The 17,087-nt window shown below is 51.3% G+C and overlaps 1 protein-coding gene across 3 annotated transcripts in view; it reads left to right on the top strand.

Moving 5' to 3' along the window:
* The window catches only part of RASGRF1 (Ras protein specific guanine nucleotide releasing factor 1), a gene marked incomplete at both ends in the record, with an annotated part of 105,531 nt that overhangs the window by 50,901 nt on the left and 37,543 nt on the right, over positions 1–17,087 (top strand). For 2 of the 3 annotated variants that reach the window (XM_080690553.1, XM_080690551.1), the window contains 5 exons: positions 1,889–2,049; positions 6,429–6,492; positions 9,057–9,193; positions 10,887–10,969; positions 16,181–16,429. In XM_080690553.1, the coding sequence (XP_080546679.1) occupies positions 1,889–2,049; positions 6,429–6,492; positions 9,057–9,193; positions 10,887–10,969; positions 16,181–16,429 (694 nt within the window). Of the gene's footprint in view, positions 1–1,888; positions 2,050–6,428; positions 6,493–9,056; positions 9,194–10,886; positions 10,970–16,117; positions 16,430–17,087 lie in introns of all 3 variants that reach the window. The other variant, XM_080690552.1, reaches the window with a different exon arrangement.

Genomic DNA, 17,087 nt, shown 5'->3' with positions numbered 1-17,087 from the left:
CCGGATGTAAGCAGCATTCTCCCCAGATGGCCTTGTTTCTTCTGTTGTAACCACTGACATGTCCTTTTTGGGGGGAGAAAGTACAAGGCAGAGAGGACAGCGAGGAGCCGCTGGAGTTGCGCGTACTCTCAACATCCCCAGGGAGGCAGACCGCCAAGCCGCATTCACAGCGCTCCTCCTGGTAGAAGGCCTCCCCTCCTGCAGCCCCAGGTCGCCTTGGAAACAAGGGCCTGAGAGGTCCCACCCTGTCCCGCTCGCTCGGGTGCGGGGTTCTGACACCCAGTTGACGGCATCTGAGCTGCAGTGTGTGGGAAGGTCGCCTCATTCACCTCTCATATTCTGTGGGAAGCAACTCCAGCTCCTGTGCCCCAGAGGTGACTGCCACCTCCCGCTGGACCGCCTACTAGCCTTCGGCCATATTGCCCTGGGAAGGGCCTGGTGTCCTTGGAATTTTGTCCCCAGCCCCAGGTTTGACCTTTAGGCCCTTCCCCAAGCCCACCCTGTGACATACCCAACCCAGAGCCAACCTTGCCGGTCTCCTAGCTCCCCTGAGCTGGCCTAGGTGCTTTCTTTTTTTTTTTTTTTTTTTTTGGTGGTGGTGGTGGTACTGGGGTTCCTGGAAGCCCTTCTACCTCCGGGCTACACTCCCAGACCTATTTTTACATTTTTATTTGGAAACAGGGTCTCCTAAGCCAGCGTGCACAGCTGGCTTCGAACCTGCGCGATCCTCCTGTCTCTGCCTCCCAAGCGCGGGGATTACAAGCGTGCGCCACCACGCCCGGCGGACTAGGTGCCTTCTATGCCAGAAGCACCCATATAGCATTGATAGTCCTCTTGAAGGATGCCCCAGTGGGCTTGGCTTAGAAGCATGACTCCTCCAGCCTGGGCGGTGCCCTTACAGGCCAGGAATCTGCTCCATCTGACAGCCCAGGCATCTCCCCTGACTGCAGACATGGCAGGTGGCCTTTCTCATGGGTCACTCCTGCAGCTGACACTGATACCTCCCCTCTCCACGCGAGGCCCCCATGGGGCTCTGGGGCTGTAGGGTGTGAAGCCGTCCAACCTCTAGAAGCCCACTGTGCAGAGGGAGAGGCAGGAAGAGCCAAGCACAGGCGAGCCTCCCAGGTGGTGGGTGCAGCAGGCTGAGTGGCCCTGGCCAGGGCTCTCCCCAGGGGGCAGCTCAGGGGAGTGTGTGATGCAGCAGAGGGGCAGGGGGGCGACATTCACAGTAGTGTAGCCAAGAATGGTCACAGGAGGGAGACAGCGGCCAGAGGAGCTGAGAGGTGTGCGTGGGCCAGACCACGCTGGGCCTTGAGTGCCTGAGTCCTGAGGATGGCCGGGAAAGAGGCCTGGATGGCATGGATTAGGGTATGGGAACCACAGAAAGGACAGCAAATGGGTTTCACCTGCTCTACGCAGCAATGGCTTCCCAGTGCTCCACACTGAAGTCCGTAGGTCAATCAGAGCTCTGCAGCTAAAGGCCACGGTTGACTAGTGATGTCTGCCATGGCCAGAGGTGGTAGCAGGGGTGCTGTGTATCTTGCTAATCTTTGGAGTCCTTGGCCAGCTCGCCTTGTTCAGCTCCTGCTGCCCTCATACCCTGACCTAACCCTCCATTCTTACCACATGGACTCTTTCCTTTAGGGTTCCTGTGTCTGTCAAGGCCCTGGCCCCTGGCTGAAGGTCAAGGGCCCCCACATAGAGCTTCCCTGGTTCTGCCCCTGCCTGGCCCTGAGGAGGGGCTGAAGAATGTCCCTGGGGCATTTGCTGCCAGGTGCTGGGATTGCCTTTCCCCAAGGATGATGCTGCCAACACCTCAGCCTCAAGGCCAGGTCAGAACCAGCCGGCATCCTGGGAGACGGGCTCAGGGTCTCTCCTCTGCCCGCAGGTTCCCTCATCCAGGTGCCCATGTCAGAAAAGGGCAAGATCACCAGAGGACGCCTGGGGTCTCTGTCCCTGAAGAAAGAGGGCGAGCGACAGTGCTTCCTGTTCTCAAAGCACCTCATCATCTGCACCAGAGGCTCTGGGGGGAAACTTCACCTGACCAAGGTAGGCGCCACGGGAGAGACGCTGCCGCTGCCGGGGCTGGAGGCTCAGGGTCACGCAGGCTCCGCCCTGGCCACAGGGGTGCACTGACCCTGACCTGAGGGTGAGCAATGGTGTCAGGGCACTTGTGTGCACACACACACGCGCACACACACACACACACACACACACACACACACACATCCTGGTTTAACGGAGGCTTGGAATGAGCAAACCTTTGACTGGTTTTCCACTGAAGAAATCACGGAGAAGAAGAAGGTAAGTATCGAGACCCCAAAGAGGCTCCTCCAGCTGGACACAGGGCAGAGGATCCAGGGGGTCTGGAAGAACCCCTAAAAAGCAGAGGTGTTTGTATATGTGTGTGTGCTTCTGTGTACATGGTATATGTGTATATATGTACTTGTATTTATGCTTGTGTGTGTATATATGTATTTGTGTATGTGGTGTGTGTATACTTGTATGTATGTGGTATGTTTATTATGCCTGCATGAATACATATGCATGTGTGTACATGTGTATATTTGTATGTTAGGCATGGTGGATCAAAATATCTGATACAGCCAACATAGAAGAGAACAAGTTTGTTTGGTTCATGGTTTCAGAGGTGCAGCCCATAGTCGTATGGCCCAAGGCAGACATCATGGTGGCACTTGCATGGCAGAGGAAAGCTGAGCTCAATTCAAAGGCAGAAGGAAAAGAGAGAGAGACAGGAAGTGACCAGGAACAGATCCAGCCCTCAAGGGCATATCCCAGGTGGCTTTTCTCCTCCAGCCATGCCCCACCTGCTCACCATACCACCCAATGAATTCGTTCAGATCATTAAGCCTCACCTCATGGTGACCAGAAGGAGAGGGAGCTGGGAGAGAGGACAAGGGACTCTCTAGTCCCCAAGGCCATGCCCCCAGAGACCCACCTGCCCAAGATACCACCCAGTAAGTCCATTCAGATCATCAGCCCTTCGCTGGACTGTCCACTGGATGTTCATCATTGCATTGGGAACATTGCATTGGGAACAACACATGAGCCTTTGGGGGACATTCCAAACCCACACTGTGTGTGTGTGTGTGTGTGTGTGTGTGTGTGTGTGTGTGTGTGTGTGTGTAAATGCATGCGTATGTGTTGGGGCATAATGGAGGGCCACCCTGGCTGATGGCCAGAGTAGTAGACCCTGAGCCTTTCTCTCATCTCCACCTACAAGTTGCTCAGACAGGCCCTCCAGGTCCCCTTCCCAGCCAGGCCCTGCTCCATCACAGAAGCCCTGCACAAGGCTTGCCCTCGGTGCTCACAGCACACGCTCAACTCCCTGGCCCAGCTTAAAAGGGAAAGAGGGAGAAAGAAGCCTCTCCAACCTCTGCTTCTTCCCCACAAACCTCAGGGCCTTTGTTCCTACTGTCCACTCAGGCATGCAGCCTTCTTTGTCACTGGCAGACCTTCTCTGGGCCTGAGCAAATGTCAGGTCAGCTGTTCAGCCTGTGGCCTGGGCAGAATCTCCACTCCTCAAAGCAGCTCATTGCTTGGCCCATTGTTCCAGACTCGGGGCCAGCCCCCAGCTCTGTCACACATGTGACCCTGGAAAAGGCCTTGTCCCTGTCAAACAGGGACAACTGTGCTCCAGGGGCATCGCACAGAGGAGCTCACAGGAGCCCATGGCGGCCACGCGTCTGCTCTCAATTACAAAGATTTCTAAAAGCTACTGTCTCTCCCCACCCACATCCATCCCCGTGGAAGCAGATTGGATTTCAAAACATGTTGCGGCCTGGAAAGGGCCAGAAGGTGCCTGTAATTAAGTCAGAGCATTGGGAAAACTGTTCTACCGACCCTGCATCCTGGCCCGTGACCTCCCGTTAGCCGTTAGAGCAAGCAGTGGCCTCAGGAGCGTCCTGCTTCTGTTAACATGTCAACAAATTAGTTGGTTGGCTGCACAAGGGGAAATTAATTTACAAATATCAAATCCTCCAGTTCCCACCAAATTGTGTGTCATCATTTATTAGCTCTGGAGCTTCTATTCCTAAGACCCCTGTCCTGGCCGAAGGGTGGTGTCCCCACAGGCAGGGTGGGGACAGGCAGGGCACACTGGGCCCCTCAACGCAGCTCCCTGCTGACAGTTCTAAAGCCTGTGTTTTTATGTTGGTTAGTTTTATTTTATTTCTTTCTGGTAGTTATTTTGTTTTGTTTTAGTTTTGAAAGGTTAGCAAAACCCCTTTAAAGGGGAAAGAACACAGGGTCAAGCTGGGCATGGTGGGGCATGTCTGTAATCCCAATACTTGGGAGACCGAGACAGGAGAATCGCAGGTTCAAGGCCAACCCCAGCAACTTAAGGAGATCCTCGGCAACTTAGTGAGACCCTGTCTCATAATTAAAAATAAAAAGAGCCGGGGGTATAGTTTGGAAGTAGAATGCCCCTAGGTTCCATCCCTAGTATAAAAAGTTAAAGAAAACGAGAGTCCTAATGTTTCATACACCACCAATACTCAGTAGGCTAATAGCCATTGTCACTCTTAAATGTATTATAATGAACTCATGATGATGATGATGATGATGATAATAATAAGCCCTTGCATAATGATTACTGTGGACCAGGCACTATCCCTAATATCTTATGTGTATTTAATTTCTAGAAAAGCCCACTGAAGCAGACACTACCACTTTCCCCAATCTATAGATCAAGGAATTGGGACCGAAGCCAGCATGTGGCTGAGTAGGAATTTGAACCCAAGCAGTCTGTGCCCTTCATCATCTATGCTGTACATAGCTAAAACTATAATCTAACTGCCCTAGCTAAAACTATAATCACTCCTCTTTAAATATTGCACGTGAAGCTAAGTCCATTCTGAAAGGAGCAGGCTACAGATCTGCGAGACTTAAGACTACTCGAAGAAAATACTCGCGCCTCAGATGGGGCTTCCAAGGTTGCCAGTGACGTCCCCAGCAAGGTGAAGGCCCAGGAGCTCCCCCAGACCCCTGCAGGGCCAGGCAGGAAGCGGAAGCCAGGGCTTGGAGCCCACTCTGTTCTCCCCAGGCCCCCTGCCTCCCAAGGGGCAGCCTTCCCCTTAGCCTGTTCAGATGTCTCTGGTGTGGCCAGTTAATGGCTTAGTTCTCGGTTGCCCTGTAACAGATGGAATGGCGTAAGATGAACGTGCTTCTGAGTCGAGAGTTCAGGAGTGACACTGCAGTGGTCTGGGTCCCTCATGAGCGTGTGGCAGGACGTCAGCCCGGCGGCACTGCTCTGCAGGCTCGGCCGACCCGAGGAACCCTTTCTAAGCTGATATATGCACACGGCTGTTGGCTGTACACCTTTCCCTGAAAGGTGAGCCAAGGGACAGCAGGGCTGCAGTCTCCAAAGCCACACACCATCACTTTGACTTCTGTTTTGGTTTGGTTTGGTTTGGTTTGGTTTGATTTGGTGCTGCTGCTGCTGCTGCTGGGGATGGAACCCAGGAACGTTCTTCCTCTGAGCCAGACCCCCAATCCTACTTTATTTTTTTGTGTTGAAATAGGGTCTCGCTAAATCGCTGAGGCTGGCCTTAAACCTGTGATCTTCCTGTCTCAGCTTCCCGAGGGCTGGGATTTCAGGCCTTCGCCACCACACTCAGCTTGCTTTGTTCTTTTAATTAGTTGATAGTCACCAAAGCCAGACCACACCTAAGAGAGAGGAGATTGGGTGTCACCTTTGGAGGGCAGGAGTGTCAAAAATTCTGTGGGCATGCCTTACCACTAACACAGTTCTCATATCTCACCACAATACCAAGGGACCTCACGCCCCAAAGGAGCTCACACGTGCAGGGATGGGAGGCATGTGTGTGCGTATGTGAATATTCCTAATAATTGGAAGTAACTGACCGTGGGCTGGGATCAGACCCCTGGGGCTCTCTGCAGACTCTACCACTCACCGGCCAGGTGACTTGTGCACGGCACTTAGCCTCGGTGAAGACGTCTTCATCCACAGATGAGAACAACAGCGCCTCTGTGGGCCGCAATCGACCTCTGCCTCCCTGTGCGAAACATGAGGGGTCTGGCCTTGGGGAGGGGACTTCAAACTCCCATAGATTTGGGGCTGTGGGGTGACGTTCAGGGATGCTGCAGGGGGCAAGAGAAAGCCAAGCAGGACACACTGGCCCCTCTGCCCACGTCTGACCTCAGCCTTGAGCCACGGAGGGCCTTCTCTGAAACAGTTTTGTTTGATCCACTTTGATGGGCTTCGCATATGAGGATAAAGTCCTTCAATTCACAGAACAAAACACCACCTTGGCCTCTGATACACACACACGCGTATGTGTACATGTGGACGCTCTCTCCAGAGCCCTCCCCAACCCCAACATCCCAGGGCTCCTGCACTAGCTCGTTGTCCTCTGCTCAGAGGTGACACCGCTGTTCTTTTTCAGAATGGAGTTATATCCCTCATTGACTGCACTCTATTGGAGGACCCAGAGAGCACGGAGGAGGAACGTAAGTGTGCAAGCTGCTCGTGCATGACCACGCGCGCACACACACACACACACACACACACACACACACACTCCCCCAGAAAAGCCAGGGCCCAGCATCAGCTTTATGGGAGGGGGAGGCGATGCTGAAGTGCGGGGCCCCTCTCCCCAGTGAGGATGAGCCTGGGCCAGGGTCTGCATCTTTAGGGAAAGGGCCCTGCAGGTGACAGCTTCCAGCCGCCTTCTTGGTCCTTCCAAGCCCCTTGGCCCTGGTGATGCCATTAAGTTTGGGGGTCATGGCATCTCAGTCAATACCTTTACACACACACCCATGGGTTACATGCACAAGAGCTCAGGGAGGTACTTGCCCCATTTCTGCTCCCTAGTGAAAAGGGATGGGATGGAATATACTGTCTTAGTCTGTGTGTGCTGCTGTCACAGAACCTCACTGGCTGGGAAACGTAGAGATGATGGGAATTCATCTGGTTTATGGTTCTGGAGGTAGGGGAGTCTAATATCAAGGGCCCCTCTGGGGAGAGCCTTCTCGAGTGCCATAAAATTGCAGAAAGCATCACATGGCAAAGGAGGAGGTGAGAGAAGGAAGTGAACCCATCCTTTGTAAGGACTCCACTTCCACAGAGTGAGCATATTCCCAAAGCCACTCTGCGTTTACTGGCCCCAGCCCAGGGTCGGCCATGCTCTGAAACGCCTGCCCTGAAGGGTGCCAACAGGACCGTGGCCTTTGCGCTTCCCATGCTGGGCTCCTCAGCCTCCCGGCCCCCGCACAGCTAGGGCTTGGAGTTGGGGTTGCTCCGTTCATATATGACTTGCACTTGTGTAAGGATGTCCTCTGCAGCCACAGCAGGGCTTCACTCCTCCCAAGTTGCTGCACTGAGGGCACAGACAAGACTTTCACCAAGGGAAGAATAAATGTGCTTGGTGATTTATCTAAAGCACCATTTTTTTGGTTTTTAGAGGATATTTTAGTGGTCCTAGGAATCGAACCAGGGGCACTCTATCATTGAACTATACGCCCCAAACCCCTTTTATTTTTAATTTTGAGATAAAGTCTCTCCAAGCTGCTGAGGCTGGCCTCGAACCTGTGATCCTCCTGCCTCAGCCTCGCAAGTACTGAGATTATGGGTGTGTGCCACAATGCCCAGCTCCTCGGGCATTGTTACCAGCACAGCCTTGCTAGGCCATGAGAAAGCCCACACCCAAGCAGGACTGTCAGACCCCAAAGCTCTCCTTCCTGGGTCCAGGGAGGCAGGGGCGTGGCCTGAGCATCACCCACCTGTAACACCCACACTCCTCTCAGAGGAGCCAGTAAGGTCCCCAAGTGACCACACAGGACAAGCTTCCCTGTGCCCAGCAAGGAATGCTAAAATTTTGAGTGTCAGAACTGAAAGGGAGGGACCTCAGCAGCATCAAGTCTACTCCTGTTGCATGGGTGGGGGGTGCTGGAGCCCAGCAGGGGAGCCCACCACGCTAAGGTCACACAGCAGAGAGCCCTCGAGCAGCCCAGAGGCAAAGCAGACACTCCACCCCACTTAGCGCACTCCCAGTTCATACAGATGCGCTGAAAGAATCCTGAAACTACAGCCTTAGCCTTTCCAATAAGCAGCTTTCAAGAGCTCAAGGAACTTTCCAGGTTGAGAGCCATAATAAAAATACCTAGAATTTGCCCGGTACAGTGATACACACTGGTAATTCCAGTACTTGGGAGGCTGAGGCAGAAGGATTGCAGGTTTGAGGCTACCCTCAGCAACTTAGTGAAATCTTATTTCAAAATAAAAGATAAAAATGTCTGGGGATAGAGCTCAGAGGTAGACTGTCTCTGGGTTCAATCCCTAGTACCACAAAAAAAAAAAAAAACTAGAATTTACTTTTGCTCTAGGGAGCTCTAAACTTAGCTAGATATCCAACCCAGCCCATAAACGTGGTGGGTTTTTTGTTTTGTTTTTGTTGGTGCTGGGGGTGGAACCCAGAGGCTTTCTACCTCCGGGCTATACTCCCATACCTATTTTTTATATTTTATTTGGAAACAGGGTCTCACTAAGTTGCTGAGAGCCTCACTAAGTAATTGAGGCTGACTTTGAACCTGCGCAATCCTCCTGTCTCAGCCTCCCAAGCACGGGGATTAACGTCCAAGCTCCTTGCTGGCCCAGGTACCACCATGGGATGGCAGAAAGGCCCAGCTGTGCGGCCAGTTCTCGTCCAGGCTCAGCAGGTGCAATGCTGGGGGGCTTGGCTAAATCCTTGCTCAGGATCTCAGCTCCCCATGGGTGCAAACGTTATAATTTTGGCTGAGTCTAGAACAGTTCCTGCATGCTGGTAAGCTACTTCTGAACCCCAGGTCTCTATTTCTCCATGTTTGAAATGGGGACTCCCCATTTAGGAAAATGTAGATAGATAGATAGATAGATAGATAGATAGATAGATAGATAGATAGATATTCTGAAAGTATCAGCCAGTGGCCTGGTGCCCTACCAATACTAAGCCTCCACGAGTAGGTAAGACAGTTACCAGGAAAACTCCCAAAGGGCCTAAACTTACCCTGCTATCTCCATGTTTGACAACCGGAAGCCAAAGGATCCGGCCAGGACATAGACCACTTGGATTTTAAGATCGGAGTGGAGCCAAAGGATTCCCCGCCCTTCACAGTCATCCTTGTGGCCTCATCCAGGCAGGAGAAGGTGGCTTGGACTAGTGACATCAGCCAGGTGAGTAGCATCAGCAATTCGTGACAGCAAGTGGTACCTTTATTCCTGAGATGGTTGGGGACCTGATGGGAAGAGGGATAGCTGCATTGTTCAGCTGGAAAAGTCCAGAGAATCCCTCAGGTCCACCGCCCACCCAAGGCTGAGCTCAGCTGCCTTCAAAGTGGGAACCCCCTGCCGGGCGTGGTGGCACACACTTGTAATCCCCGCGCTTGGGAGGCAGAGACGACAGGAGGAGCGCGCTAGTTCAGAGCCAGCCTCGCTGGTTTAAGAGACCCTGTTTCATATATATATATATATATATATATATATATATATATATATATATATATATATATATGTCTGGTCTGGGAGTGTAGCCCGGAAGTAGAAGGGCTTCCAGGAACCCCAGTACCACCAAAAAAAAATAAAGTGGGAACCCCTTGCATCTGGGTCACCTGGCAAGGTGGTTTAAAAAACCTCAAATTATTAGCCAGGTGTGGTGGCACATGCTTGCAATCCTAGTACTTGGGAGGCTGAGAGCAGAGGATCTGGGTTCGAAGCCAGCCTCAGCTACTTGGTGATGCCCTCTGCAACTTATTGAGACCCTTTTTCAAAATTAAAAATTAAAAATAGGTCTGGGGGTATGCTCAGATATAGAACGCCTCTGGGTCCAATCCCTAGTACCAAAAAAAACCCTCAAATTATAAGTGTGGTGGTGCACACCTGTAATCACAGTACTTGGGAGGCTGAGACAGGAAGATTGCATGTTCAAGGACAGCTTCAGCAATTTAGTGAGACTCTCAGAAACCTAGGGAGACCCTGTTTCAAAAGAAAGAAATAAAAAGGGCTGGGGTGTGGCTCAGAGGCAGAATGCCACTGGATTCGATCCCCAGTACCACAATAATAAAAATAAAAAAAAAAAAACTTAAATTCACCAGGCGTTGTGACACATCCCTCTAATTCCAGTACTTGGGAGGCTGAGACAGATGAATCACAGGGTTGAGACCAGCCTCAGCAGCTTAGCGAGGCCCTCCACAACTTAGTGAGACCTTGTTTCAAAATAAAAATAAATAAATATATAAATGTATGTTTGGGTGGATTTTTTTTTTATTCAAAGCCACACTTGAACTGTGAACAGGCCTGAAGGCTGGGGGGACATGAGCTTGTCTTCCCCGCTGCCGGCGACCTCGCCTGGCACTCCACAGGTGCGCATGGCTGACGAGAGATATGGGTGGAAAACCATCCACTCGCTCAGTGTTGGCTCTGGGGTAGGCAGAGCGCAGAGAGGCGCGTCCAGCACTCAGGTGCGGGGGCTTGGAGGCCCTGGCAAGCTGGCGCCCCAGGAGACAGAGCCCTAATCCTGTCCTCAACACTGGACCTCAGAGGTGGGCAAAGGAGTGGCCAGTGTCAGGTGCATCTGTGCTGCAGACAACTCAGTGAGGCAGGAGTCCGTGTCCCCACTTTTCAGATAGGGGAACTGAGACTCAACACTGGTCTAGTAAGCCCCCCAAGGTCATTCAGCAGGGACCCGACCTCCAGCCAAAGTCTAAAGATGCTCTTTGTCAGCTCAGCCTTACCCTGGCCGAGACAGTGCTCTTGAAGCTCCAGGCCCCTGTGCCGGGCCGGGGTGTGTGAGCTTCCCAGCGGACAGAGCTCCCAGGGAGCCCGGAGCCTGGAGACGCAGGCCCTGACCCCGAGTCCCCTCTGTTTCCAGTGTGTGGATAACATCCGGTGCAACGGGCTCATGATGAATGCCTTTGAAGAGAATTCCAAGGTCACTGTGCCACAGATGATCAAGTAAGTGCCCTGAACCGTTCCCACCAGGCTGTGTCCCGAGGCTGGGTGCCACCGGCGGTAGCCAGGATGCTGGGCCTCGTCTTTGCGGTGTGGGACGGTGCTTTTCTTGGCCGTGTGGGGTTAGTGTCTGTTCAGATGCTGGCCTTGGCTTCACTTTGTTGTGGTTTTGCTTGTTTTGCACGTGCAGATAATCTGTGTAGTGGGCTGTTCGTAATATTATATGAGGATACCTATATACCATGACACCAGCACTTCAGAGGCTGAGGCAGGAGGCTCTCAGGTTCAAAGGAAGCCTCAGACTTACCATGACTCTCTGTAACTCTGCAGGATCTTTTTTCAAAATACAAAAGAACTGGGAATATAGTTTGGAGATAGGATGCCCCTGATTTCAATCCCCAGTGCCATGCATACACACACACACACACACACACACACACGTAATATTGTATATATGTGTGTATATATAATTAAATATACATAGATATAAAATATTAGAGACAAAACTTTATGCACTCTTTTTGGGGGGAGAGGATATTAGGGATTGAATCCAGGGGCATTCTACCTCTGAGCTACACCTCCAGCCTTTTGATTTCTTATTTGGAAACAGGATCTCGATAAGTTGCCGGTGCTGTCCTCAAACCACAATCTCCCTTATCTCAGCTTCCCAAGTACTGGGATTACAGATGTGTGCCACGACACCTGGCTTATGCACTTTTGTTGGGGGGGGGGGGCCTGGGGATAGAACCCAGGGGCATTCGACCTCCAAGCTACATCCCCTGCCCTATTTTTTAGTCTTTATTTTGAAGCAGGGTCTCACTGAGTTGCAAAGGGCCTCACTATGTAGCTGAGGCTGGCCGTGAACCACAATCCTCTGGTCTCAGCCTCCCAAATGCTGAGATTACGAGCGTGCGCCACCACGCCCAGCTTATGCACCTTTTAAAAAGAAATTTTTTTTTCTTACTAGGATGTAGCTCAGTGCTAAAGTACTTGCCTTGCAAAAGCAATGCCCTGGGTTTTATCCTCAATACCAAAAAAAAAAAAAGGTATTTTCTTCTTCTCCTAATCACAAGTGAATGAATAGAACATAGAATATTTCAAATACACAGAAAGACTGGGTGGCGGTCTCCAGGTCCAGCAAATTTTGTTTGAGCAATCCCCAGGGACAAAAGGGCCAGAATCCTGCTGGACACAGCCCTCCCGGCCCCCAGAGGACCTGCACTAGGCACAGTCCTCCTCCACTGACCTGCACCCCTAGCCCCCACCCTGCCCTCACCCTCCTTCCTGGCCTGCCCTGCAGCCCACCTGCTCCCCAGCTTTCATTCCAGCCTCTGGGCCCCCACACCTGCCAATGCTCACCAGGCGCACACCTGGACCCAGCTCACACCCGGGCTCCATCTGGTAACCACCAGTTCTGCTACTTCAGGTATATGCTCTGGAGAGCTGCACACAACAGTACTTAGTGTCCAAAAGGTGCCGGACATCCTCCGTGCACACCACCACCAATAGGAGGGCGGATCTGATGGAGTGAGTGCTTGGTGAGCCGATGACCACGCCCACAGGGGCATCAGCAGTTCCACAACCACTGGGTCTTTAAGCCTGTGCACCTCAGAGGAGGAATCATAGTAATGGGGCCAGCAGGAAGGGCAAGGTTTGAAGGCAGCAGCTCTGGTTCTCAGCCACAAGTCAATCTTGAAGGGTGTGTGTGTGTATGTGTGTGCGCATGCGCGCGCGTGTGTGTGTGTGTGTGTTAGTCACTAGGGGTTGAACCCCTAAAGGACATTCTACCTCTGAGCTACACACCCCAGTCCTATTTTATTTTTTAATCTTTGAAACAGTGTCTTGCTAAGTCACTGAGGGTCTTCCTAAGTTGCTGAGGCTAGTCTTGAACCTATGATCCTCACACCTTAGTCTCCCAAGTTCTAGGATTACAAGCGTGTGCCATTGTACCTGGCAGACAAGTCAACCTTCTGAGCTTCTCACTTCTTAGTAGGACACAATCAAACCTGCCTTCTTCCCTCCTGGATTTTTTTTTTCAACAATGAAGTAAAAACACTCACTGAAGCCGGGTGTGGTGGCACACGCTTGTAATTCTAGCATTCGGGAGGCTGAGACAGGAGGATTGTGGTTCGCCGACAGCCTCAGCTACTTAGTGAGGCCCTCAGCAACCTAGTGAGACCCTGTTTCAAAATATAAAAAATAGGGCAGGGGGTGTAACTCGGAGGTCAAATGCCCCTGAGTTCCATCCCCAGACCCACAAAAAATAAAAAATAAAAACACTCACTGAATTGCCATTAAATGTATAGTATGCACTTACAATACATTTGGAGGTGAAGTACTAGAGTTAATTAAATCCAGGGGCATTCCACCTCCAAGCCACATCCTCGGCCTGTGTTTTTTTTTTTTTTTCTTTTAAATTGTTTTATTGGTGCATTATATTCATACAGCATATTGGGGTAAAAAACTTTTTTGTACAAACATGTACTCATCGCTGATTTGACCCCTACCCAATCCCCACCCCATTCCCTCCCCATCCTTCCCTCCCTTGCTCGGCTTAGTGATTGACTTTGATATGTCTAAGTACTTTATGTGTTTTAGAGATTTTCCTCTTCCCCCCTCCTTTCTCCTCCTTTAGGTTGTCTTGTTTGCTCCTCTATAGGATTTCCTTTTTCATCTAGAGTTCCTCCTATGACCCATTTCTCCCTAACTCTCACATATTAGGGAAAGCATCTGAGTTCTTATTTTTTGTGACTGACTAATCTCCCTTGGCATAATGTCCTCCAGTTCCGTCCATTTCCCCGAAAATGATGTAATTCTCAGCCTATGTTTTGATTTTGGTTTTGAAACAGTCTCACTGGGTTGCTGGAAGTCTTGCTAAGTTGCTGAGGCTGGCTTTGAACTGTCGATCATCCTTTCCCAGCCTCCCAAGTACTGGGATCACAGGCTCAAGCCGCTGTGCCTGGCTTCCATTTGATTCTTCTGTACTTTCCTATGTTCAGCACACACGTGCCCTAGTGTACATGTAGATCTACCATGTCTCACAAGCGGTCTGTTCCTACACTTAGTTTTATGTCTCCTACTTATATTTTTACAACACAATTGGACTGCCTTCAATCACACAGGACTCACACTACATGGTGAGAGAATACCAAACAAAGAAATAAAATGTCTCTGGTGGTATGTCAGGGGACAGCACATGATACAGTAGCTTTGGGGGCTGCTGACCTGCTAAAGTGCGGGCCCAGCTCGCTTCCTCAGCCCCCGCGGTCTGGCTGACGGCACTAGACACCTGTCTCCATGAGACCTGCTGCCACCGGGCCCAATTTGAAAGTCCCAGAGAAGGGCTCGGATTGGTCTTGCCTGGGTCCGAGTCTCACCCCATGCAGTGATCGTCTTGGCCAGCATGAAAGACTTTTGCTAGATCTAGCCTATCATACCTACCCACCCCTGAGGGTTTCACTTTTGGTCAAAGACCCGAAGTGGAGCTGATCCTTGCTGGCTGAAGACTTATCCTAATGCTCAACGGGCAGCCAAGGTAGGGTCAAAGACAGGATGCCCTCCCTATAAAAGGGCTGAACAGATGGCAGAGACATAAACTGCTGAGCAGTCCGTCCACCTGGGCACAGGCGCCAGAATTGCATAAGGAACACCCATCACAAAGCTAGTTCCATCTTTAGTGGCTCTTTGGGACCAAGGGAGGGAAAAGGTTGGCAGGACTGATTGGCCTTGAAGGCTCCCTAGGCCAGGAGATATAAAAATTATTGCTGGTTGGCTCATAGCAAATGGTAGTAGTTTTCACATAGGAAAAAATTAGAGCCAGGCATGGGAACACAGGCTTGTAATCCCAGGACTTGAGAGGTTGTAACCGGAGAATGCAGGTTTGAGGCCAGTGCTCAATAACTTAGTGATATCCGGTCTCAAACTTTAAAAAAAATAAATAAAGCAGGGATTTTGGGAGTGTGGCTCAGAGGTAGAATGTCCCTAAGTTCAATTTCCAGTTCCACAATAAAATAAAAAATTAGACTTTAGCGATGTAATTTAGTTATTCGCTATATCTGCTGACTCCTCTCATGGTAGCCTAATCCCGTGTGTGCTTCTTGATTTTGGATTGTGAGCTTATATTCATAGAGACTTATCCATGAATATCCTATAGAGTCTGGTTGAGAGATGCCCTTTCAGAAAGGTTTTGTGATTATTTCCACTGGGTACCACAAAGGCATTACATCCTATGACTTCTCTTTTTTGTGTGCCTTTATTTTTGTGGTTGCTGGGGTTTGAACCCAGGGCATTCTACCTCCGAGCTACACCCCTACCGCTATTTTATTTTTTATTTGAAAACAGAGTGTCACTCATGAGAGCCTCCACTAAGTTGCTGAGGTTGGCTTTGAACCTGTGTTCCTCCTGTCTCAGCCTCCCAATTATGAGATTACAGATTTACACCACCATACCAGGGCTTTGGTGCTTTTTGTTTGAGGCTCCTCGACCACAAAAGCGGTGCATATTTGTATTTCGTATTCACTGAGTGCTGGGCGTGGCGGCACACACCTGTAATCCCAGTACTTGGGAGCCTGAGACAAGAGGATCGCAGGTTCCAGGATAGCTTCAGCCTTAGCAAAACCCTCAGCAACTTAGTGAGACTCTGTTTCAAAATTTCGAAGGTTAGGGAAGGGAAGGGGACCTTGGGATATAGTGCGTAGTGTTGGGTGTCCGGCTTCGGCCACTTAGCCTAATGTTAAGGCCCATCCACGTCACAGTGCATATCAGTGTGCCATTCCTTTCTGTGGCCGCATACTACACTACCCTGTACAGATGTGACACACCTTTTTTGTCCACTCATCAGCTGATGGGCATACAAGATGTTTCCACTTCCAGGATACGACGAACAGTGCTGCTATGAACATCCATGTACACATTTTCCTATAAGCAGAGCTCCTGAGTATCCCAGAATTCAGCAACACATCCTCTCTGTTTCTCATGGTCTGTACTAAAGGTTTCTAGGGTGCTGGGGACAGGAGCTGCAGCCCTTCCTCAGCGCCACCCTTCTACAGCTTCCCTTGCTTTCTCAGTAAGGCCAGCCCTGGCTGCGGTGTGAGGAGAGAAGAGACAGATGAGCCAGCCCTGGTCCTCGGGGAGCTTGTGGCCTGGTGGCAGGGATGGCGTGAGCCCAGACAACCTGAGCCCCATGCCGCCTCTTCCTCCTACCTCCCGCCTCAGGTCCGACGCCTCCCTATATTGTGATGACGTGGACATTCGCTTCAGCAAGACCATGAACTCCTGCAAAGTCCTGCAGATCCGCTACGCCAGCGTGGAGCGGCTGCTGGAGCGCCTGACGGACCTGCGCTTCCTGAGCATCGACTTCCTCAACACCTTCCTGCACTCCTACCGCGTCTTCACCACGGCTGTCGTGGTCCTGGACAAGCTCATCACCATCTACAAGAAGCCCATCAGCGCCATACCCGCCAGGTGGGCGCAGCTCCTCCTCCTCCCGGACCCCCAGGCCGAGGAGGGAAGCTGAGCTCCGGGCCAGAGGTGACCTGGGAGGTCCCTGGAGAAGCTCAGCGCCCTGAGCCAGGGTGCTGCGGCACCGTGGCACATTTGTATTTCAAAACCACCATGAGGCCGGGTGTGGTGATACACGCCTGCAGCCCCAGTACCCAGGCAAAGACAGAAAGCTACTTAGTAAGACCCTCGGCAACTTAGTGAGACCCTATTTCAACATAAAACATAGAAAGGGCTGGGGGGTATAGCTCAGAGGTAGAATGTCCCTAGATTCAATCCCCAGTAACATACACACACCAAAAATAAATTCCAAGGGAGCTTTGTGATCTCCCGTTCCTTCCTCCAGAGGCAAAGTGGGCTGGCCTACAAGATGCCAATGTTCAGTCTCAGCCTCCACTGCAGGCCCTGGTGGGGGGAGTCTAGGGGTTCATGTTGCTCTCTCCCCTACTCTTACCTCTTAGCCCCAATCTAGGAAGCACAGGGCCCCACCCCTGCAGGGAAAGAAGAGGGAGGAAGCTTTCCCAAGCTCTGCTTAGACCCGTCCTGCTTTGAGGAAAAAGAGGGTGCTTTCTGGGGGCATGCTTTGGGGGTACAACACGAGGAGGGCAGGCCACCTTAGCTA

This window comes from Muscardinus avellanarius, assembly GCF_963383645.1.
Source record: "Muscardinus avellanarius genome assembly, chromosome: 3".
Taxonomy (NCBI): Eukaryota; Metazoa; Chordata; class Mammalia; order Rodentia; family Gliridae; genus Muscardinus; species Muscardinus avellanarius.
The sequence above is the reverse complement of the archived record's forward strand: the minus strand, read 5'-3'. Positions and strand labels throughout refer to the sequence as shown.